The sequence below is a fragment of the Gigantopelta aegis genome, chromosome 3, assembly GCF_016097555.1.
Source record: "Gigantopelta aegis isolate Gae_Host chromosome 3, Gae_host_genome, whole genome shotgun sequence".
NCBI classification, from domain to species: domain Eukaryota; kingdom Metazoa; phylum Mollusca; class Gastropoda; order Neomphalida; family Peltospiridae; genus Gigantopelta; species Gigantopelta aegis.
This window is the reverse complement of record NC_054701.1, coordinates 84,549,667-84,576,034: the sequence shown is the minus strand read 5'-3', so window position 1 is coordinate 84,576,034 and position 26,368 is coordinate 84,549,667. Positions and strand designations below refer to the sequence as shown.

The window sequence follows — 26,368 nt, the reverse complement described above, 5'->3', positions numbered from 1 at the left end:
GAAGCATTATACTATCTGAATGGAATGAGACAAACACTAATAACGTTATTAAAAGTAACGTATATGTTGCTTTACAAGATAAAAAACAAAAACAAACAGTATTTTAGGTCCCTGTTCAAATTTATATTTAATTTTACGACAATATTGTGAATTTGTTTTTGGCAACATGGTTGGATGGCACGCCCCCAGAAGAAAACAAATCCGTTGACGCTTCATTTTATGTTTTAAACAATCTAACATGCCATAAATATTTCACCCTGGTAAATATGGCGCAAGTATTCGAAGACATTAAATCATCCAAGGTGACGCTAGATGACACGCAGTTGTTAACATGTTTCATAGAAACTGCCCAAAAGAGTGGAGATCATATTGTAAGTTTTTGGATCCTACTTCCGGGTTTGTCAAACGACAAATGGAACCGTTTTAACACGTATTCATTAATTGATTGGTAGAGCTTTTTAGAGCCAATGCCAGTCAAACAATTGAATAATGTATCTTTCTTAGCAACATTGCTACTGATAGTACAAATGTGTTTCAGCAAAATATATTTTATAAAGTTAATTTAATAAACCAACAAAAATTAATACTTAAATTACAACACACGTTCTTAGTGTTACGTGATAGCTTGAATATATTGGTGACCTTTAGAGTTTTACAGCTCTCCTATGAGGAAATTAACATGTAAAACTTGTGACATGGCAATACATGTAACTGATGTATTTGTGTCTGAACACATTCACATAGGCAATAATAAAGAGAGAGAGAGGGAGAGAGAGAGAGAGAGAGAGAGAGAGAGAGAGAGAGAGAGAGAGAGAGAGAGAGAGAGAGAGAGAGAGAGAGAGAGTGAGAGAGTGGTTGTTGTAAGAGTAGGAGAGAGGATATGGACAAGAGTGAAATAGAAGATTGAGGAGGGGGATAATATGGAGGAGAGAGGTAGAGAGAGAGAGAGAGAAATAAGATGCAGGACTCACACTGGAACAAATTCTAGCATAGCCATTTTTCAGGTATATTTCCTTGAAAATTATTAAAACGTGATTAATTTAAGGAATATTTTATAAACCAAAGACTAAATGTAGTCTGTTTATATAAACCTTAGCATTTGGCTAATTTGGCAATGAACAGGGTGAGCTCTGAAGATGGAGGAAAGAGAGGAAGAGAGAGAAATAAAGGAGATAAGATGGAGAGAGGTAGGGAGAGAGATGTTTACTTGTACAGGGAACATTTTATTCAGTATCGCGTTGTGATTTGCTACCCAAGTTTCAGAAATCGATACATAGTTTTAAAACATTAAATAGTAGTTGATAATCAATTTTCAATTGACTAGAAATATCGCTAATCAAGAATTAAAAAAATCTTCCCTGGTGTATGTAAAGTTGCATAACCAACATGCGAACCTGTAGATGAACAATTTGCATGAAATATTGTTCTGTGTTAAAATGTACTGCAGGGTTGAAAATTAGCAGTCGCCCGTGGTGACCTTTATTGGTTAAGGGCGACTAAGAATTTTACAAAGGTAGTCCATTGGGTGACCATTGATTTTAGGGTCTGGAGAGTATAGTACCAGTTAAAAAAGAAATGCATGAAACTGAATCAAATGTGACAAAACATACCGCGTCTATGCTGGTGCGAACTACAGCAGCAGAAGACATAGAACATGCATTATATTTTGACAGTGCCAGACTCAGTTTCTGTAGTTTTGGGCCGGGTCTTTCTAAAAATAGAGCTCAGAATGTATTGCAGACATTGCATGTATTTTTAAAATCTGGAAATTTGTTTTATATTTTAGTGAACAGTTATGATTTATTTATTTGATTGTTTATTTGTTTTTATTTATTTATTTAGGAATATGTTATTAGAGTGCAGCGTGGACCATTAAAGGACAATTCCTGGCAGCTGACCAAACGATACAGTGATTTTGACAACCTCGTTGCACAACTCAAAGGTTACGGGATGGAACTTCCTATACCACCAAAGAAAGTGTTCGGTAACTTTGACCGAGAGTTTGTCGCTGTGAGGCAAAAGGGTCTTCAGGTAATTTCAGATTCACTTGAAGGAAAGCAATGTTTTGTTTAAAACATTTTAAATTACAACAACATTTTACAAAAACATGCAGTTATTTTGACACTTGATCTACACACCAATATTAAAATATATATGATAACAATGAGAGAGAGAGATAGAGAGAGAGAGAGAGAGAGAGACGAAGAGACAGGCAGAGAGAGATAGAGAGAGACAAAAAGACAGACAGAGATAGATAGAGAGATGGACAAAGAGACAGAGAGAGAGAGATGAAAAGACATACATAGAGAGATAGATAGATAGAGAGAGACGGATGAAGAGACACAGAGAGAGACGAAGAGACAGAGAATGAATGAATCAGATGTGTTATGTTTTCTGTATATAGTTCACTTTGCTTTATTATTCAGTGATGTTGAATTGTTTTCTGCAGAATTTGCTGCACTTGATCATGAGCCAGCATTTGCTGAGTGAGAGCATCATAGTGAAGAGGTTCCTTGATCCTAAAACATATTCAGCAAACTTTTTAGGTAACTTTGAATTACAGCACTCTGTCTTTGCTTGAAATTGTTGATATTTTAACAACTGCTTTGTAAAAAATTAAATATATATGTTGTCTGTGTGTATATGTGTTGTGTGTTTTGTGTGTAGCGTATATATTATGTGTGTTTGAGTATGTATGGTTTGTGTTGTATCTGTATGATGATGTGTTGTGTCTGTGTATGCATGTTTGTTTTGTATGATTGTTTGTGTATAATGTGTTAACATTTGAAGTATACTAGTATGCATTAAAATAAAATAAAACATCTCATAGCATCCCCCCTGTGAATTTTGAAACAGCCTTAATTCAGTTAGCATTGTAGTAACCCTTGATGTTTCACCTTGATGTTTCTTACTTAGTCCATAAGATAAAAACAATAATATTGACCATGTGAGTACATGTAGGTGAATGCAGTTACAAGTAGTTACCGGCCTAGATGGCGCAGTGGCTAAGCCATCGGACTTGAGGCCGGTAGGTACGGGGTTCGCAGCCCTGTACAGACTCTCACCCAGAGCAAGTTTTAACGACTCAGTGGGTATGTGTAAGGCCACTACACCCTCGTCTCTCTCACTAACCACTAACAATTAACAACTAACCCATTGTCCTGGACAGACAGTCCAGATAACTGAGGTGTGTGCCCAGGACAGTGTGCTTGAACCTCAATTGGATATAAGAACAAAAATAAGTTGGAATAAATAAATACAAGTAGTAATCTTGTTATTTACATTTCAATACAGTTTGTTTTGTGTTCTTATACTAAAAATGAGCGGGTCTAGATCTAGCTCAGTTAGTAGAACCACAGGTATCCCCAAACAATAACGTCGGATATGTTATACGTACGTTATATAATAAAGAGTACATTTTTTGTATGCAACTTTAGTATTTGTACATGGGGTTTCTGTTTGGGGGTACCTATGGTAGAACCCTTGTCTGCCGTGTTTGAGTTGAAGGATTCAGTCCACTCAGTGACCCCATTTGCTGATTGGGTTTTATCTGTGTCCGAACCAGTGCACCACAACTGACTGTGGTATGTGTTGTCCTGTCTGGAAAAGTGCATATAAAAGATCTCTTGCTGATAATGGGAACAACATAGCGAGTTTCCTCTCAAGACCTGTATGTCATAATTACCAAATGCTTGATAGCCAGTTATTAATTAATCAATGTGTTCTAGTGGTGTCATTAAACATTTTAACAAACTTTTCTTTACTAGAAATGATGCACTGATATTTTCAGAAATGGCATTGCAGCACGTATCAATGTTGTTTCGATCAGAACCAAACTGGGATGTGGTGGAACCGTTTCCAGACTGTGGTAAGTTTGTATTACGGTAACAGTTGTCTGGTCTGTATGTTTAATCATCTAGTTACTCATCAACGGGGTGGGACGTAGTCCAGTGGTAAAGCACTTGCTTGATGCGCGGTCGGTTTATGATTGATCCCCGTCGGTGGGCCCATTGGGCTATTTTTCACTCCATCCAGTGTACAGCGACTGGTATATGAAAGGCCGTGGTATGTGCTATCCTGTCTGTGGGATGGTGCATATAAAAGATCCCTTGCTGCTAATCGAAAAGAATAGCCCATGAAGTGGCAAAAGTGGGTTTCCTCTCTCAATATCTGCGTGGTCCTTAACCATATGTCCGACGCCATATAACCGTAAATAAAATGTGTTGAGTGCATCATTAAATAAAACATTTCCTTCCTTCCTTCCTAGTTACCCATCAAAGGCCTAATATCCAATTATAGCTTCAAGCATGCTGTTCTGGACACATAACCGCGGCAGAATAAACTTTATATATTCCAATGATCAATTATAATCCAAAAACTAATTGGTTGGCCTCTATTGGTACATGTATGATGATTGATTATAAATAATTTATAATCGATTGTCACAGAAAATGTTAACTATGTAATTGTTCTTGCAGTTTAGATTATGGAATTGATGTAAATATATTTGGGTTGGTGTTTGTTTTCATGTGTACATAAAGAAAAAGCTAATTAAACCGTTATTGAAGGAAACATAGTGGTTTGTAGGGTCTCTCCACTAAAGTGCCATGGTTCTTATAATTCAAATTCTAACTGATTGTGTAATAAAGCGTTTTATTATTCACATAGTTCAAGATATTCAGGGAAATATAATCAGTATGACCGACGTGTGTCATTGTAAACGACGTCATTTCGGAAAATGACATCATTTTGTCTTCTCTTTTTAGTTACGTTTTAAACGTTTTGACATGGTCTTAGCTTGTTATTCAGAACAATAAAGAAATTATTACATTCGCGTGTGAGTCGTACTGATTTTACGAAAGTTGTGTCAGGATTCATGTATTACCCTCGCTCTTGCTTAGGTAATACAGTAATCTTGACACTCGTTTCATAAAATCAGTACGACACACAAGCTTGTATAATAATCTCTATGATCGGATGGTGCAGACTGATTATAAGTGATGATCAATGATTGGATTCCAGCCGATTCCCATCACTAATATAGATTTGGATCATGTTGTAGCTGAAGCTCTATAAAAAGAATTGTATTTTAACCCATCACAAAATACTTCTAGTTAGAACTAGAGCTGAGCGGTACACCTATATACTGTTCAGTATTGGTATCATGTCAATACCAATTTACCATACCAAGCAAATATCAAAATGTGAAAAATGTTTTACGCCATTTAGTAATGCACTAACAATATATCTGACGACCACAAAATAGCTATAAAGAAGAGAGAGATGAAGACCTTGTGTATGGAATTTAATTTTGTTTAGATGAAATTAACAGGTGAGACTTAACCCGGGCATGCATTTAAAGCCGATTATATTGAAAACACAGCTCAGTTTTGATATTTTATCAATACCAAATACCATATCGATACTGGGTAAATCACCCCCAAAATACCAATACTGAACGGAAATTTCAATACCGCCCAGCTCTAGTTGTAACAAAACCTTGCCCCTCATTTACAAAACCACATAACCAATACGATGCATAACATTTAAATTTTTCTCAGTTTAACTTGCTTTAATTTTAATTTGTGTTGATTTTAATTATATTATATTATTAATTTCAGGATGGCGGTTACGAAAAGCTCACATCTTGATCAGACCTATTGCTCAACCTAAAGTTCGTCAGATGTTATCTTGGGTAATGATTCCAATTAATGGGTTTTTTCCCCATTATTACTTTTTTTGTTATGATAATAAAATAACTCTGCAATGTTTGTGTTGTCATAACTTAAAAATCATGTTTGAATTCACTTCAGTGACTTTTAAAAACAATGTTAGAATTTATTGTAATGAAATTTCTTTAAAAACTAATAGTTAGATCACACTAGATGAAAGTTTATATTAAAGGGACATTCTTGAGTTTGCTGCATTGTAAGATGTTTCCGACTAATAAAATATTTCTACGATTAAACTTACATAATTTTAACTATAATCTCTTGTTTAGAATATCAGTGTCTGTATATGCAATGTGTTTCTGGTCGTCTTAATATTTGTAAGAAGCCTAAACTGGAATTTGTCTTCAAATAATTTCGTACGTATGAAAAAGCAATATTTTAGGAAATAAAATGAAAAACTAGTACAAATATTACAACAATCAGAAACACATTTAATATACAGCCAATAGTATTTGATGCAGAAAAATATATTTAATATGTAATTACAATTGTTAAAAAGTCTCTGTTAGTCAATAACATCTTAAAAATTGCAGCAAACTCGGGAATGTCCCTTTACTATATTGTAGATGCTCTACTTTAACCCAGCCACCTGTAATGGAATGTAGCTCAGTGTGTACACCATTCATCTGCACTGTAATATGTTGTTGGATTGATCACATCAATACATCTGTGTCATTGTTTACCATTCCAACCAGTGCTTCACAACTGGTACCTCAAAGACCATGGTATGTGCTGTCCTGTCTGTGCAAAAAGTGCATATAAAAGATTCCTCGCTGCTAATGGAAAATTCAAAATGTAGTAGGTTTTTCTGAAGACTGCTTGTCAGAGTTGCCAGATGTTTGACTGATGGTTAATTAGTCAATGTGCACTAGTGGTTCCTGTCACTTTGGCAGTCCATGATAATAGAGACTGATTTTTAAAATAATTATTTCAGTGTGACTTTGGTCCAGACAAAACCATTCCAGAAAAGGAGCTTTCAGCGTTAATGAAATTTTTACCTACAATACAGGTAAGTCAATATCAGGCTTCTGGGCCCAATTTCACAAAACGTTGCCAGCTTAGTTTTGCACGTAAACATAAATCTACGACTAAAGCACAGTTCTTGTTACTACTAAAAAAAAAATATATATAGTTTAAAATACACATATTTCATTTTGTTTTATCAATAAAATGCACCATTTTCCGTAATTATGTCATATTCTGCGTGAAATAGATTCCAAACACATGTAAACATATGACCGGTTTAACTGCTACTCACAGATGTAGATTTACGATGTTTTGTGTAATTGGCTTCTGCTTTTTATTTGAGGTCAGGGTACAAAACCCCAAACATGTACTGTAAGGGGAGGGATGTTGCTGATGGCTTACTGTTGAAATAAAAGATAAAAGAACCAACAAATAGTGAATCGAGTTCGCTGTTATCGTATGTGGTTTCTTTGAAATATTACCACTTGAACTAGTACATCAAAGGTCATGGTATGTACTGCCCTGTCTAAGGAAAAGTGCATTTAAAAAGATTTTCTTGATACTTTATCATTAGGATTAGCATCTGTTATGGCAGCAGATTTTCTCTCTATCGGCCAAATGTTGAACTATCCACAAGTTAGGCACCAAATAGCTGTAGTTTACAATATGCTGAAGTGCTGTTAAACAAACATTCCTTTCCTTTTCAAGTGTTGAAATAACCATGTTAGATACCAATAGCTCTGGCTTAAACTGTGTCATTAAACATACATTCCTTTCTTTTTCTTTTACAGCATCCATTTTTGCATCCCATTTTATATGCGACAACCAATGAAACAGGAGGAATGGTGACGAGGTCTTTCAATGAAAATGGGAGTCTAAGGGATATTATTTGCAAATGCAAACCAAAAGGACACTTTATGAAAAAATATTCTCTATCCAAAGCCCCATCAGGGTTAGATGTGCAGTGTATTAAGACTTATGGGAAGCAAATACTAGAGGCTTTGAAATATATGCAAGATAAAGGTTTTCCTTACGGTAAGTGTTGACAGATTAATGTTTACATTTTATTTTTAAAAATACAGTGAAACACCTCAAAACCGGACCCTCTGTAAACCGGAATTCCCTCAAAACCAGACGTTTGTTACGGCCCCCCTTTTAAATATCTGTACAGAAGAGAACCTCTCTAAATCGGATACCTCTTAAAAGCGGACATTTTACTTGGTCCCAAGGGTGTCCGGTTTAGAGGAGTTTCACTGTAGTTTGTTTTTTTAATCTCATAGGATAAAAAGCAATACTGATGTCCAATACATGTATCTCATTATATTAGTAGGATAAAAAGCAATACTGATGTCCAATATCTCATTATATTAGTAGGATAAAAAGCAATACTGATGCCCAATACATGTATCTCATTATATTAGTAGGATAAAAAGCAATACTGATGTCCAATATCTCATTATATTAGTAGGATAAAAAGCAATACTGATGTCCAATATCTCATTATATTAGTAGGATAAAAAGCAATACTGATGTCCAATATCTCATTATATTAGTAGGATAAAAAGCAATACTGATGTCCAATATCTCATTATATTAGTAGGATAAAAAGCAATACTGATGCCCAATACATGTATCTCATTATATTAGTAGGATAAAAAGCAATACTGATGTCCAATATCTCATTATATTAGTAGGATAAAAAGCAATACTGATGTCCAATATCTCATTATATTAGTAGGATAAAAAGCAATACTGATGCCCAATACATGTATCTCATTATATTAGTAGGATAAAAAGCAATACTGATGTCCAATATCTCATTATATTAGTAGGATAAAAAGCAATACTGATGTCCAATATCTCATTATATTAGTAGGATAAAAAGCAATACTGATGCCCAATACATGTATCTCATTATATTAGTAGGATAAAAAGCAATACTGATGTCCAATATCTCATTATATTAGTAGGATAAAAAGCAATACTGATGTCCAATATCTCATTATATTAGTAGGATAAAAAGCAATACTGATGCCCAATACATGTATCTCATTATATTAGTAGGATAAAAAGCAATACTGATGCCCATTATCTCATTATATTAGTAGGATAAAAAGCAATACTGATGTCCAATATCTCATTATATTAGTAGGATAAAAAGCAATACTGATGTCCAATATCTCATTATATTAGTAGGATAAAAAGCAATACTGATGTCCAGTATCTCATTATATTAGTAGGATAAAAAGCAATACTGATGCCCAATACATGTATCTCATTATATTAGTAGGATAAAAAGCAATACTGATGCCCAATACATGTATCTCATTATATTAGTAGGATAAAAAGCAATACTGATGTCCAATACATGTATCTCATTATATTAGTAGGATAAAAAGCAATACTGATGCCCAATACATGTATCTCATTATATTAGTAGGATAAAAAGCAATACTGATGCCCAATACATGTATCTCATTATATTAGTAGGATAAAAAGCAATACTGATGCCCAATACATGTATCTCATTATATTAGTAGGATAAAAAGCAATACTGATGCCCAATATCTCATATTAGTAGGATAAAAAGCAATACTGATGCCTAATATCTCATTATATTAGTAGGATAAAAAGCAATACTGATGTCCAATATCTCATTATATTAGTAGGATAAAAAGCAATACTGATGCCCAATATCTCATTATATTAGTAGGATAAAAAGCAATACTGATGCCCAATATCTCATTATATTAGTAGGATAAAAAGCAATACTGATGCCCAATATCTCATTATATTAGTAGGATAAAAAGCAATACTGATGTCCAATATCTCATTATATTAGTAGGATAAAAAGCAATACTGATGTCCAATATCTCATTATATTAGTAGGATAAAAAGCAATACTGATGCCCATTATCTCATTATATTAGTAGGATAAAAAGCAATACTGATGTCCAATATCTCATTATATTAGTAGGATAAAAAGCAATACTGATGTCCAGTATCTCATTATATTAGTAGGATAAAAATCAATACTGATGTCCAGTATCTCATTATATTAGTAGGATAAAAAGCAATACTGATGCCCAATACATGTATCTCATTATATTAGTAGGATAAAAAGCAATACTGATGCCCAATACATGTATCTCATTATATTAGTAGGATAAAAAGCAATACTGATGTCCAATACATGTATCTCATTATATTAGTAGGATAAAAAGCAATACTGATGCCCAATACATGTATCTCATTATATTAGTAGGATAAAAAGCAATACTGATGCCCAATACATGTATCTCATTATATTAGTAGGATAAAAAGCAATACTGATGTCCAATACATGTATCTCATTATATTAGTAGGATAAAAAGCAATACTGATGCCCAATATCTCATATTAGTAGGATAAAAAGCAATACTGATGCCTAATATCTCATTATATTAGTAGGATAAAAAGCAATACTGATGCCCATTATCTCATTATATTAGTAGGATAAAAAGCAATACTGATGCCCAATATCTCATTATATTAGTAGGATAAAAAGCAATACTGATGCCCAATATCTCATTATATTAGTAGGATAAAAAGCAATACTGATGCCCAATATCTCATTATATTAGTAGGAAAAAAAGCAATACTGATGCCCAATATCTCATTATATTAGTAGGATATGCTTGGGTGTGTTTTGTGAAGTATACACCATACTGATGTTTCAGTTATAAAAAAAAAATTCTTGAAATGTTTATACATAAAACTAACTTAATTTGGTCATAATTATTAATTGTTTTAATATATTTTAAAATAAAAATAAGATGCCAGCAAACACAGGACTTGAACTTAAAATACTCACCAAGAACAGTTTTAAACCTGCCTACAGATATTATCACTTCAGCTACAAAAAACCTGTCATTTGTAAGGGCGAGACATAACCCAGTGGGATTGATCCTCGTCAGTGGGCCCATTGGACTATTTCTCGCTCCAGCCAGTGCACCATGACTGGTACATCAAAGTCCGTTTTATGTGCTGTCCTGTCTATGGGATGGTGCATATAAAAGATCCTTGCTGCTAATCGAAAAGAGTAGCCCATAAAGTGGCGACAGCAGGTTTCCTGCCTCAATATCTATGTAGTCTTTAACCATATGTCCGACACCATATAACCGTCAATAAAATGTGTTGAGTGTGTCGTTAAATAAACCATTTCCTGACCTACAGCAATTCGTATCGCAGCTACGGCAATTCCCGTCAATACACTGAATTACATTGTAGTCTTAGCAAATACTCTCCATAGGCTGATTGTCTTGTTTGATGTAGCAATAACACTACATAGACTGAGTATTTTGTTACGGCTGACCTTACGTGATTGTATGTGATATTGTTTAGTATACAGGGAACATTTTGTTTTCAAAATATTGATTAGCGATATTTCTTGTCAATTGAAAATTGATTAGCAATTACTGCTTATTGTTTTAAAATTGTTTAGAGATTTCTTCTTTCTTTCCATATGTAGGACATTTGCATGCAGGGAATGTGTTTGTGGAGAAGAACGTTTGTCGTCTGACCGAGCTGGAGAACTGGTTACTGGGCGTCCCATCCTACTACCGAGTTTACGTCACCGAGTTTAAAAAGATACAGGTACCATGGCAACCACCTAAATTGAATACCAAACGTTTATTAAATGTTTTTTCAGTGCTTGAACTACCGTTCACTGTTGTTGATATTTTTCCAAACAAATTCACACACGGTAATACCGGCCTTGGTGGTGTAGAGGTTACGGCATCGGTCTTGAGGCTGGTAGATACTGGGTTTGCACCCCGGTACTAGCTCTCTCCCAGAGCATGTTTAGTAATTCAATGGGTAAGGCTACTATACCAACTTCTCTCTCCAGGACAGTGTGCTTGAATCTTAAATGGCTTTAAGTACAAACAGACATAATTCAAAGACCTTTATTGTGTTAAAACAAGTGCAGTTTGGTTACATATTTATATTAAAAAAACAAAACAAAATACTGCTAAATTGTGAAAAATATTTGCTAAATTGTAACCATAATAAATGATAGGGACAGGATGTAGCCAAGTATTTGAACACTTGCCAGTGGGTCGGTGGGTTATAGGATTAATCCTCCTACATTCCCTGGTGACTGTTTTACTGTCCAAACCAGAGCTTGGTTGCTATGTGAAAGGGGGTGGGTGGGTGGGTGGGACGTAGTCCAGTGGTAAAGTGTTCGCTGATACGCGGTCAGTCTAAGATCGATCCCCATCGGTGGGCCCATTGGGCTATTTCTCGCTCCAGCCAATGCACCACGACTAGTATATCAAAGGCCGTGGTATGTGCTATCCTGTCTATGGGATGGTGCATATAAAAGATCCCTTGCTGCTAATCGAAAAGAGTAGCCCATGAAGTGGCGACAGCGGGTTTCCTCCCTCAATATCTGTGTGGTCCTTAACCATATGTCCGACGCCATATGACCGTAAATAAAATGTGTTGAGTGCATTGTTAAATAAAACATTTTTTTCTTTCTTTCTTTTTTTCTATGCGAAAGGTGATGTCATGTTTTTTCCCATTTGTGGGAAATGACAAAAGATTCCTTGCTACTGATTGTCAGAAATCACCTATAAAATTCTGGACCATGAAACGTGGCTGGTTTTGACAGGATTCCAGTTTGTTCAGTGTCCGGTTTAGACAGGTTTCACTGTATCTCCGTTTCTGTTTGTATTTCAGACAACAGAACAGATTGATGTGTACACGTTTGGACATCTGTTGTACGAGATGGTGCTGGGTTACCAGCTGAACGCACCGTCCTGTGATTCATTCCCTCCATCCTGTCCAGCACAGATACGTATGTTTTGTAAACTTACTCACATTCATTGCACCAACTGTTAAGTTGGGTTTTTTTGGTTAAAAGATATATTTATTGTCCCTGATCATATAGCAATGTTGGGGTTGGAAGCCCCGAATCACTGCTTTACATACATATCCAGGTTCTAGGCAACCAAAGAACCCTTTAAAAAGTAACAAAACTAACAGAAACTGATTCACACTCAAGTTCAACACATGCATGCACATAAATAGGGTCAAGATATACAAGCAGAAGATACTGACTTACACGAACGCACAGGTTAAAACAAATTATTGACACATGTCTATTAAGTGTTGCCAGAACTAGCTCTGGATGAGCTCAATATTTCACCAAATTATCTTTAAAAAAGCAAAACCACAGTTATTTCTCCAACAAAATATCAGTTATTACTTGTTTTGTCGAGTGCGAGAGTTAGCCCTGGTTACCGTGTTGTCGCCCTTTGAAAGCATGTAGACCTGTTGTTTGTTATCCAGCTTCATCCACTCTGTTGTCGCTCTTTCAAAGCATGTAGACCTGTTGTTTGTTATCCAGCTTCATCCACTCTGTTATCGCTCTTTCAAAGCATGTAGACCTGTTGTTTGTTATCCAGCTTCATCCACTCTGTTATCGCTCTTTCAAAGCATGTAGACCTGTTGTTTGTTATCCAGCTTCATCCACTCTGTTATCGCTCTTTCAAAGCATGTAGACCTGTTGTTTGTTATCCAGCTTCATCCACTCTGTTATCGCTCTTTCAAAGCATGTAGACCTGTTGTTTGTTATCCAGCTTCATCCACTCTGTTCTGTTATCGCATGCTCTTTCAAAGCATGTAGACCTGTTGTTTGTTATCCAGCTTCATCCATTCTGTAATTGACTGAGGTAGTTTCATTTTATATGCATTACTGTCTTTGAAAAACAATAACAAAAAATGAATGAATGAATGAATGTTTAATGATACCCAGCACAAAAAATACATCAGCTATTGGGTGTCAAACTATGGTAAATGCAAACACAAAATGATGAACAAAAAATTAAATATATATCTTTAAGATAGCATCATACTTAACTGGGGTTTTTTCTAACTAGATTGTTAAAATAAAACTGAAAAAGTAACAGATTTATAAAAACGACACACTCGCTTCATCCTAAGATTATTTTTTTCTTTCGTATATATTTTTAATATGGGTAACACAAAATATTGAAGAATGCACTGCAAAAATGGTTAATCAGTTCTTAGGAAATAGTTGTTATTAAATATAGCTTAAGCATGTGACATGACTTTGTATGATGTACCTTCGAGATGGTTGGTTTGAACCAATCGCTATATATGTTACAACTGCCTGTCTGTAGGGTCTGTGCTGGAATCGATTCTAACAACCGAGGCCTGTAAGAATGGACTGCCCACAGTGGGAGATCTACTACAGCATGCGTAAGTACAAAGTTTATTTTGAAATTTTAAAGATACATTTTTACTTAGGTCTCACTACACAGTTGACTTCCAGGTTAGAATTCATTCATCATGGTCCACTATAGTTCTTAATTGTGGCACATGTTATGGTTCACATATTCACTTCTAGGAAATGGTAAAGAATTAAAACAATATTTATGTTTAATGGTAAGCCTTCTGGCTGTATTTTGCCCATGTTATTTGTAATATTGTGCATTGACCTTTTGGGACATGGGTATATAGCACAAGAGACAGCCAGAGTGAATCGGTTAATGATCCACCTGTTTGGACTGGTACTACAGCCAGATGTGATCATATAGCAAAAAACTGAGATAGAAATGTTCTCAATTTTGGAGTGAAAATAAATGCTTATATAATGTATGTTCTCAATAGTGTATGTTGTTAGTGCCAACATGAACCTATTCTATTGCCAATCTTCATTTGAAGTTGGGCAATTTAACATGGGTTTCAATGGCAGATGACATTTGTGTAGTGAGACCTTAAGTGCAGAAATTACCCCTATGTTTCAAAATCACCTTTAATTTGAACATATGTTATACACCTCAGTAACACAGGATACAAACGTACACCAGAAATTTAAAAACAAAAAATTTATACAAAAACTTGATACAGTATAATGTGTGAATAGTTCAGTTGTTATAAGATACAAGTCCTGGGTCAATGAAACTTGGTTTATAGTTCATCACAGTGCATCAAACTTGGTTTACGGTAGGTGAGACATTTTATTCTGTGGAATTTTTGTTTCAGACTGTTCAGTGATGTGACATTTGGTCTGATGGTTGAGTGTATACATGTATTGTTTTTCAGACTGTTCAGTGATGTGACATTTGGCCTGATGGTTGAGTGTATACATGTATTGTATTTCAGACTGTTCAGTGATGTGACGTTTGGCCTGATGGTTGAGTGTATACATGTATTGTTTTTCAGACTGTTCAGTGATGTGACGTTTGGTCTGATGGTTGAGTGTATACATGTATTGTATTTCAGACTGTTCAGTGATGTGACGTTTGGTCTGATGGTTGAGTGTATACATGTATTGTTTTTCAGACTGTTCAGTGATGTGACATTTGGCCTGATGGTTGAGTGTATACATGTATTATTTTTCAGACTGTTCAGTGATGTGACATTTGGCCTGATGGATAAGCCGCAGTTCAAGGTGCCCAGCAAACTGAAGGAATGTGTGAGGGTTGCACGAGACTCCATGGAACTCAGGCTCAAAGAAGAACAAAAACTGGTACAAACCTCTCTCTATAATTAACTATTTCTTTTATATTTTATTTTTCACTGGGTCAGATGTAATTTGGTGTTAGAAGGCTTACTATACCTGACGTGTCATCATCCCCGGTGGTCTCAGTATTTCCCTCCACTCATCCAGTCCATATCATCAAAGGCCATGGTACATGCTGTCCTGTCTGTGAGAAAGTGCATATAAGCAGCTGATTTCCCTCTCTGTCTGTCATTTTCTCTGTCTGTCTCTTTTTCTCTGTTCTCGGTCTCTCCCCTCTCTCTTTCTCGTTTCTCTCTCACTCGCTGTCGATCTCGACCAGATATTAGATATGAAATAACAATAATTTTAAAAGTGCTGAGATGTCATAAACAAATGTTGCTATCCATTCCTTTTATCCTTCACATTCTTTTGTTGGCTCAAACTTTAATTAGGTACTGACAAAGTAATTTTATTGTTATTTTTTATTTTATTTTCTTGTTTTCCTTTTTTTCAGATAAGCAAAGTGAAACGTCTTTCAAAAGCTAAAGAATTCCACATGTCTGAGGAAGAGAAGAAGAAACGCAGAAAATCCAGAAAGGTTGGAGTTAAAATAATTCAATTGACTACTGCATCAGTTATAAAAGATATGAATTCATTTTCATTTGTAATTATTTTTGTGCTTATATCCAATTAAGGTTCAAGCATGCTGTTCTGGGCACACACCTCAACTATATGGGCTGTCTGTCCAGGACAGTGGGTTAGTTGTTAGGTTGTTAATGATTAGTTTAGAGAGAAGAGGGTGTAGTGCCCTTAAGAACTCGCTCTGGGTTAGAGCTGGTACCGGGCTGCAAACCCTGTACCTACCAGCCTGTAGTCTGATGGCTTAACCACTGCACCACCAAGGCCAGTGAATTTACTGAACCATATCATGGAGGGTGGGAGCTAAGAGTCGGTTAGAGAACTCCCCTGAGGTGCTTGCATCGTAGGTTTCCATCACCTCAGTGGAACTATTCTCGGATCAGTTTATTTCCTACCCGAACCAGTGCCCCATGACTGGTATGTGCTGTCCTGTCTGTGGGAACATGCATATAAAAGATACCCTGCTGCTAATGGCAAACAGTTGCAGGTTTCCTCTCTAAGACGATGTGTCGAAATCACCAAATGTTTGACATCCAATAGCCGATAATGAATAAATCAGTGTGTTCTAGGGGTGCCGGTAAGCAAAACAAACTTATTCTTCTTAACCACATCATCTGCTGTTTTCAGGTCTTAAGAAGCTTTCTTTAAAAATGTAACAAGTATTTGTCACCGAATTGTACATTTCATACTAAGTTTCGAAGCTGTCTGTAGTAAAACATAAGTCTTATTATAATGTTTTTAAATGTACATGCTTGGATACGGTTACTCAGAATAATTTAAGCAAACTGATAAAACTCTCTCTGTCTCTCTCTCTGTCTCACTCTCTCTCTCTGTCTCTAGACCCAGTGATTTTCCGCGACCGCAGAAAACGGACGGAATTCCCATTGTGAAACAGAATTACAATTTTCTGCGAAGTTAAAAACATTAATACCATTTTACTATTGCCACACACTGTAAAACTGATGATTAGCCTGTGTGCAGTACTATTGGCAAACGTGTAGTGTCGTATTTACCGGGCTACATTCAGCCAGACTGAATGTAAAAACGTCCGCTAGACTGGATTATACGCTTCATGGTAAAGCAAATGGCAAATACTTCGCGAACGTTAGCGAAACGTTTGCTGGCTGAACTTGGGGCTGGTTTACTGCTTAGTCTGTTGCGCCTGCGCAGATGGGACAGGTTGTTTTTTTCAGGAGTAAGTTCAGCCAGCGGTTTGTCACTAACGCTCGTCTTGGAAGACTGATTTTTACGCTACACATTAAACTTAATGACCACTTCGGGAACCAGTCAAAATATGTTTGCAAATGTTTAGCAAAAAATGGCTGGCTGAACATTGCAATGTTACTTTATTTCTGCTGTGTCATGCGCATACTTCACATTGCAGACGACGTTAGACTGTCAAAGCGGTGATAAAAATTAATTTTTACGTTTTGTTAACACTAAGCCCTGTTGAATAAAACTGCACTCAATTGTTGGACAAATATGCTTTATATAGTTGTTATAATTGTAACTTTGCTCCGATTTTTCGCTACTAATATGAAGGCCTACTTTGATTAAACAACAAATAGCGACGCATGTCGACGCCAGTCAATGTTCGGACCCTTGTTTTGGTTTTGTACAAAGTAAATAAAACAGACCCAACGGTAATTTGTTTTATATATGATATATATGACAAAAGGTACTTTTTACTTTTTTCATCTTTCAAAGGGACACACCCTAGTTACGTTTATTTGTTAACCATTACGGCGTTTTTTTTCGCTATTAAACCCCATTTTTCACAAATATTTTGCATTTTTTCACAAGACGTGTTGTTGAGAAAAAAACGTTAAGCAAGCGAGGTCCAATCTATTTTTAGAGGGGATATTTCCATTTCAATGTCACAGACATTGGTATATCACGTGACCGTTATCATTTTGGTTCGGTTTGTTTTCTCGTGCACGGTTCGCGCAATCAACATCCGATTTGTTGTTGTTCATTTGTGAGATTTTTCTTCACAGTTCGTGAACATTTTCAGTAACAATAAAGTTCAGACAAGTAAGTGTCTCAATACAAAACGTTACAAACCCTTAAAAGCAATAATTTTGCTAAGTCTTACGATATCTGGAGAGGGGATACAACCAGGTCAGAACAGTTGGAACATGTCCAGGAGAGGTAAAACGAACGCACCCCAAGTCTGTGAAATTTGTCGTGACGTAGGCATTGTTGTGCTTCGAGCGACATCTACCGGTGACATCAGAATACTAACTTTCAAAATTATTTCAAGCAATTGGGACATGGGGATTCCCATGGTATTTATTGATATAAAACCTGCTTTTTCACTCCATTTGATAAAAACGTGATCTAAGTGTGTTACAGGTTTGTAGATTAACCAAATTATAATTTATTTTCGCCAAGAATTATGAAAAATTAAAAAGTAAACAGTGTTGTCTGCCTGTTATGTTAATTTATCACAACTTGTGTTATTTAAATTGTTAATTAGGCCTACATATTGTATTCTGAAACGGAATATACAAAAACATGAAACGGAAAATAGCTTTTTTTAAACAGAAAACGATTGAGTCTATGTCTCACTCTCTCTCTGTCCCTGTCTCTCTGTCCCTCTGTCCCTCTCTCTCTCTCTCTCTCTCTCTCTCTCTCTCTCTCTCTCTCTCTCTCTCTCTCTCTCTGTGTGTGTTTTAGGTTAAACACCAAATAACCATGGTTTAAAATGTGCTGATATTCCTTGTCTTTCCATTTCCAGAAAGCTTTAGAAAATGGAGATCCATTAGAGCCGACATCACCGGTGTCCCCAATGAGTCCAACTACACCGACCACACCATCTACACCAATGTCGCCCACGTCTCCCCTCCCAGCATCCCCGGAATCCACCACTACAACCTCAACCACGGCCAGTCCAGGTAGAGTTAAAGATCATATTTCCTTTAAACCCTTCCCTGGCTTGCGTCTAATGCTTCAGTCGATCGTAAGTCAGTCTGTGTTACTCTACGTTTATATTACACGGTTTTAACCAGTTTCATGTATAGCAAGGCCCTCATATGTTTTCAGTGTTAAAAACTGCATGAAATGTTTGATTAATCACAGGTAAACTGAAATGAAGCATTGGCCAACAGTGGATTATAGCACAGTTTGGTGTAAAAAAAATTAGTTAAATTTGAATAAAATGCTGAATATAATCTTCCCATAATATTTAACTAAATTAAACAACAAATTCACAGATAACAAATTGAAGCACATGAAGAGGATTTAGCTTGGTTCATTCAGATTGTCTTTTTGTTTTTTTATGTGGGAGTTTGGGTTTTTTGGTTTTTTTGTTGGGTTTTCTTTTTTTCGGTGGGGTGAATGAATGAATGAATGAATGAATGTTTAACGACATCCCAGCACGAAAAATACATCGGCTATTGGGTGTCAAACTATGGTAATGGAAACAAATAAGGTGATGATCAACATCAATAGAAAAATTTCGGTGGGGTGAGGATGAGGGTTAAATATTTTTGAATTTGGCTTCACATTTGCACATAAATACTTTTGTTTTTGAAAAAACCCATGGAAATAGAAAGCTGCACTGCTCATATTGTTGAGAAGTGGAAAATCGCATCCCTCCTATTGAATTGATTTGTCCACAGAGGCACAACAATGCTCGAGTTACTCAAAAATGAAAGTCGGAAAAATAGAATCCTTTCTTTCTTTCAACGCATTTCCGTGCTTATATCCAATTAAGGTTCAAGCATGCTGTCCTGGGCACACACCTCAGCTATTTGGGCTGTCTGTCCAGGACAGTGGGTAGAAGGTGTAGTAGTCTTACACCTACCTATTGAGTCGTTAAAATTCGCTCTGGGTGAAAGCCGGTACTGAGCTGCAAACTCTGTACCTACCAGCCTTATGTCTGATGGCTTAACCATGACACCACCAAGGCCAGTAAAATAGAATTATTATATGTACCAGGAGTTAAGAGTTTGATGTTTATTTGCTGTGTTTGTATGATTACACTTGTTGCTATGGTTTCTTTTGCCAACAGGAGAACCGTGACTGGAGTAACAGCCAGTGTGACTAGGTATCGTCCATTCTCTCAGTGGCTTTTTTCTCTGTTGTCAGTGTATTGGTGCATGCTACTTAATACTGCATTTACTACTGTAGCTGTTGGTGTCGGGTCGTTTCCATGGAAACCCATGTTTATATATTAATGAGTTTTAACATGTAAAATTTCTATTAATGGCCTAATAAACCTTTAAAAAATGTATATATACATGTACATGCATGTAGAATATTTTTAATGTTATGTGTTATGCTCTGTTGATATGACGATGATGGTGGTGATGATGATGATGATGATGATGATGATGATGATGATGATGATCTATTTTCAAGCTTATTGTCAACTAAGAATCAGAGAAAATATCTAGATGGGTTTCAGACATCTTACCTTCCAAATTGTTTTCCTGTCAAAAACAATGTCATTAGGTTATATAATTGTCAAAACTCCCCATTTTAGACTACCACATGCCATTAGAAGAATAATGGCATAAAAACTAATGTTTATCCAGTTTGAATAGGAACATAATAATACCAACAGTGGCAACTAAGCTGATGCTCTGTTAATTTTATAGATTTAAATATACTCTACCAAAAACAATAGATTGAAAATAATAATAAATTAAAAAATACTAATGATTTAAAAAAGTAAAAATAATTTTTAAATGTTTTAATAATTAACAAAAAAATTAAATTAATTAATAAAAAAATACTAATAATTATATAAATAAATAATAAAATTCTTTTTTTACATAAATAAATGTATTAAATAAATGAAATAAATGAATACATGACATTTGTGTACTGTGAGAAAAGAAAACCAAGACCATATAAAGTTTAGTATTTGTTTTATTTGCTTCTATTAGTTCAATATGTGACATAGAAGTTACTACAATGAATTCTTTCTTTCATTTAAAAGCATTCTGCAGTGCCATGTATTCCTTTTGATTTAAATAGAAGTATTCAAGACAATATGAACAAATGGAAATTATAGATGATAAACAATACATTTTAAAAATGTACTGGGTAATACAGTTTTATAATAAATATTAGTATACTTAAATGCATTCTTGCATGGTTGGTTTTCAACATGCTAAATACGAGCCAGTACTGCTATTCTTAAAGCATTTGGTAAGAAATTCAATAACTTTTATTTTGCTTGCTTTACTACTGTGTAACTAATATATTGGGTGTACATTTCTATAAAAAGTGTACTAAAAATATTAATTTCAAAGTCATTTCATTTTCATTTTAAGTTTGAATGAAAAGAAAGCAAAATGCTTGTTTAATGCATTTTGCTTGATCAGTAGTTCCTAGCTCTGAGACATACAGCCGTTGTGGAAAGTTGACTTTGCTGTCAGCACATGGTTTACACTTTTTGTAATGCTTGTTAAATGTTATCCTCTTTGCCACAGTCAAGCTAGTGCATACAAAAAAAGTAGGGTTTTTTTTGTTCTTTTTTAATAGAACACTAATTTCAGAATTAAGCAATAATTTTGAAATAAAAATGCATATATACAATGGCATAGCCAGCATGAGGCAGCCGAGGTGCTTGCCTCGTCTGGAATTTCCCCAGATTTATTTTATTTTTCCCATGACATTGATATTTATTTTACAGGTTTGGGTTTGCCTCAGCATTTTTTCCTCTCTGGTTATGCCCCAGATATATATATTTTTTTATTAATTAAACTGTTTAGGAGATGTACATACAGTGATAGAAATATTTTATCTATTAGTTCGCGAGTAACCAGAAATAAAAGTATGCTTCTTAATAGACACACGTACAGGTGTACAGGTGTAGATGCTTATAACTTATTCTAGTTGTTAATTAATTTACTTATTATTACTCTGCATGAATATTTATTGTAATTCTAGTAATCAAAGGACATTTTTAGAACATATATATCCATGTACAATAGTAGGTTCTTTTGCCTGAAGTTGTAGAGGATTGATTCTCTTTGCTTTGTTCTCGTCTACCGGTACATGCATGTTGTTACTTGTGTGGTTCACATTACACACTGCTCTAAGTATTGTACGACCACACTTGCCATAAAGGTTTGCTATACATCAAACTAACAATGAAATTAGATTTATTCAGGTCTCTGACTGCCCATTCACAGTTAATGTTTTCACAAGCATACAAGCTTTATGCTGGGTGCTTGTCTTAATGCCAGTGTTCACTTTTTTTTTTTTTTTTTAAAAGAAGAAATATTGATAAAATATTCCTCACAAAATCAATATTTTTGCTATTATGAAGGAGTAGGAGGAATACCAAAAAGAGGGGTTTTTTTGCCACTACTGAAATGTGATAAAATATTTCTCACAAAATAAATAGTTTTGCTTTTAGGAGTAGAAAAAATACCCCAAAAAGAGGTTTTTTTCTCTCCACCTTTTGAAATGTTAAAAGTGTTAATACCAGTGTACATAGATTTATTTATTATTATTATTATTATAATTATTATATTTTTTTATTTTTTTTTTTTTTATTTATTTATTTTAGGAAGGGGTGACAGGAATACCAATTTTTTATTCTCCTGAAATGTTGACAATTGTGAAAGAGCCCTAGATTTTTGAGGTCATATGTTTGAGTGTGTTCGCATAATTCCTTGTTATAATATGCAACAAAAACAAATACTACACACCATGCGGTGCTCTAATGATGCTGCATAACATGTTGACTAACTCACGCAAATAAACAAATACTACACACCATGCGGTGCTCTAATGATGCTGCATAACATGTTGACTAACTCACGCAAATGAACAAATACTACACACCATGCGGTGCTCTAATGATGCTGCATAACATGTTGACTAACTCACGCAAATAAACAAATACTACACACCATGCGGTGCTCTAATGATGCTGCATAACATGTTGACTAACTCACGCAAATGAACAAATACTACACACCATGCGGTGCTCTAATGATGCTGCATAACATGTTGACTAACTCACGCAAATGAACAAATACTACACACCATGCGGTGCTCTAATGATGCTGCATAACATGTTGACTAACTCACACAAATAAACAAATACTACACACCATGAGGTGCTCTAATGATGCTGCATAACATGTTGACTAACTCACACAAATGAACAAATACTACACACCATGCGGTGCTCTAATGATGCTGCATAACATGTTGACTAACTCACACAAATAAACAAATACTACACACCATGAGGTGCTCTAATGATGCTGCATAACATGTTGACTAACTCACACAAATGAACAAATACTACACACCATGCGGTGCTCTAATGATGCTGCATAACATGTTGACTAACTCACACAAATGAACAAATACTACACACCATGCGGTGCTCTAATGATGCTGCATAACATGTTGACTAACTCACACAAATAAACAAATACTACACACCATGAGGTGCTCTAATGATGCTGCATAACATGTTGACTAACTCACACAAATAAACAGTCTCACTTTATTTTTGCATTAACATTTTGATCGCAAATAAGTGACTAATATATTTTACATTCAGTAAATACTGTAGACTAGTGGGGCCCGTTTTAAAGTATTGACATTGTTTTGTAATGCAACATACAAACACAATTACCATTTTAATAAATATGAATCTTCGCCAATGGTGTACATGGTTGACTTCCTTGAAATGGCAAGCAAGTCGGTCACCATTTTTAAAAAAATAGTTACACCAAACAGTTGTCTTACATTTGAGTGTTACAGATGAATTAATACTGTAGATTTTTAACAACCTAAATTAGTGACTGCACCTATGTGTAAAGAATATAGAAGAATGGCATGTAATGTAATGCAATGTAATGTAATATAATGGAATGGAAGAAACAGAAATGTGGACTATCTATTCTAAATGGATAAATAATTAAAAGTATACTTCAGTTTGTTGCTTTAAAATAAAAGAATGGCCTAACTTTCATTTTTCAATCCCAAATTGATATAATTTTGTGTAATACTTTCATGACAGTTTGGGGCCATTTACAATTATTAATTGTACAAAGTAGGGGGAGGCTTTTTCACTGAAAAATAATGTATATACAAATATCCAGGTTCTGATTGAGATAGGGTACAGTGAAACCCCTCAAAACTGGACCCTCTTTTAACCGGAATTCCCTTAAAACTGGACGTTTTTCATGGTCCCTGTTTAAATATCTGTGCAGAAGAGAACTTCTGTAAACCAGATACCTCTTAAAACCAGACTTTTTACTTGGTCGTGAGCGTGTCCGGTTTAGAGGAGTTTGACTGTATTAATTTTGTTTGAGTGTTGTTTATCAACGCTATTGAACTACAATGTACATTATACACTGGGGTAGGAAGCTGGGGAGGGGGTGGGGGTGCATGTGTTCCCCCACTTTGTAGAAGCAGCAATGGTTTTTATATATTTATACATGTATTTATATATATATATGTGTGTGTGTGTGTGCCCTTCCCTACTTTTTGACACATTCCGTGTTATATTAATTTTATAATTTTAATTATCCTAGATACACTCCTGATATTCTTAGCAAAATGAAATTCTTTTAACATGCTTTCAGGAGGGGGAAGAGGTAAAGAAAACACATACGCTTTGTACGCTGGTAAATATACTAATGATTGTAAATGTCACTTTAGTGCTACTAGTAACTATAATGTACATGTTTTCTATATTTTTCTTCTGTTTTTATCAATTTCAGCTCCACCTCCACCTCCGGCTGCACCTCCGATATCAATTCCACCCCCGCCACCACCCTCTGGAGCGGCCCCTTCATCTGTGGCACCAGTAGAAGGACGAGGAGCCCTGCTGGGATCCATTGCCGGCTTCAGTAAGGGAGCGTTGAGGAAGACAACCACGGTTGATAAAAGTGGGCCGAAAGTATAGAGAGCTCTTTGATGTTCTGCAGCAGGAGAGTTCAGTGAAGGGAGTTAATTCGATATATTTCACATCTGTCATTAATGTTAATGAAATAAACTAGAAACTATATTTCATGTATTATATGGATATACGGTGAAGCTATTACGACCATCTGCAGAAATTATTAAAATTGGTCTTAATAGTGGGAGGTCCAAATACCAAATTACCAATATTAATAATGGGGTTTGGTACATATTGATTCTGTATTTTGTGAATTTAACCCCACCCTTTTGTAGTCATCATTCTCTCTGATTAAATTAATAGATGACAACATTTATGAAATACCATATCAAACGTAAAGGCTTACTTCATTTATGTGTGAACTGAGACACAGCGGACCAAATTTACAAAGTCTGTTTATGTCTTATACGTATGTGTGTGTAACTACATAGATTTACAATGCTGAAATACCTGCATTTAAGAAAAACAGGTTTCATAAGCTCGGCCCATCATGTTTTTGTTACTACACCTCAGAGATTAACAACTGTCTAGACAAATGGCATATCCATTTTTTTGGGGGGTGGGGTGTGTGTGTGTCCACTGCTACAAATACAAACACGAGACTTTCGGATTATGAAGGGCAGGACGTAGCCCAGTGGTAAAGCGATCGTTCGATGTGCTGTCGGTCTGGGATCGATCCCCGTTGGTATTGAAAGAGGAAACCTGCTGTCGTCACTTCATGGGCTACTCTTTTCGATTAGCAGCAAGGGATTTTTTATATGCACCATCCCACAGAGTAGTAGGGTAGTACATACCACATCCTTTGATATACCAGTCGTGGTGCACTGGCTGGAACGAGAAATAGTCCAATGAGCTCACCAATGAGGATCGATCCTAGACCAACCGCGCATCGAGCTAGCGCTTTGTATCAATAAATACTGTAATATGTTTACATTATGTTATAGTCAATAAACTAAACTAAAACCATATGTCATTTATTACATTGTTATATCATTAGACAATTAAATATGTTTACATTATGTTGCAGTCAAACTTGCATATAGAGACGACCTAAGCAATATTCAAGTATGGCCTTTATTATCAAGGGTCAGTATGATACAGGTAAAATAACTGCATTTATGTGCAGAACGAAGCATATTGTAACTGCTTAAGATAGATAGGAACAGGAGGTGGGGGGGGGGGGGGGTCTGTGCCACCCCACCCCCACCCACCTACACATGAGATCTAAAACATTTTTTCTTTCTGTATATATAAACCAAAAATGTTTCTTCCGCCACCAAATAGCATGTGACCCCTAATTCACATATCATTCCTATGGGTCTGTGGGTGGATGTTACAAGGAGTGGTGGTTTTTCAGGGTGGTGGTTATACAATGTGGCCATTATAATATCAAGTTTGACTATATATGAAATTAGCTTCAGAGGCCGTTGACAATTCTAAATCTACCATATGCTAATGAGGAGGTTACGGCTAGTGTATACTTTAAAAACCCTCCAAAAGTACTCCTTTCAAAATCATCATCATTTTTATGTACACTTTTAAGATGGAGTACGGTAGTTACGGGTACCATAAAATAGTGCTGTTTGTATTCTTGTGAAAATTTTGATAACCGAACAAGCCACAAAAATGTTT

The 26,368-nt window shown here is 35.5% G+C and overlaps 1 protein-coding gene across 3 annotated transcripts; it reads left to right on the top strand.

Annotated features, from left to right (window-relative positions):
• The first annotated feature begins 175 nt into the window (after positions 1-175).
• Positions 176-25,478, top strand: LOC121369211 (PX domain-containing protein kinase-like protein). Of its 3 annotated transcripts, XM_041494142.1 has the most exons (15): positions 176-371; positions 1,843-2,031; positions 2,450-2,546; positions 3,791-3,868; positions 5,622-5,695; positions 6,667-6,741; positions 7,490-7,733; positions 11,209-11,333; positions 12,420-12,537; positions 13,886-13,964; positions 15,111-15,237; positions 15,725-15,808; positions 18,590-18,746; positions 19,865-19,900; positions 24,558-24,693. In XM_041494142.1, exons 1-14 carry the CDS (start codon positions 267-269, stop codon positions 19,873-19,875), a joined length of 1,563 nt encoding a protein of 520 aa, XP_041350076.1. In that variant the 5' UTR covers positions 176-266; the 3' UTR covers positions 19,876-19,900; positions 24,558-24,693. The 3 variants fall into 3 exon arrangements, with proteins under 3 accessions (XP_041350076.1, XP_041350074.1, XP_041350075.1); XM_041494140.1 differs by lacking the exon at positions 19,865-19,900 and having other exon boundaries at positions 24,558-25,478; XM_041494141.1 differs by lacking the exons at positions 176-371; positions 19,865-19,900 and adding an exon at positions 386-1,187 and having other exon boundaries at positions 24,558-25,478.
• Positions 25,479-26,368: the final 890 nt, after the last annotated feature.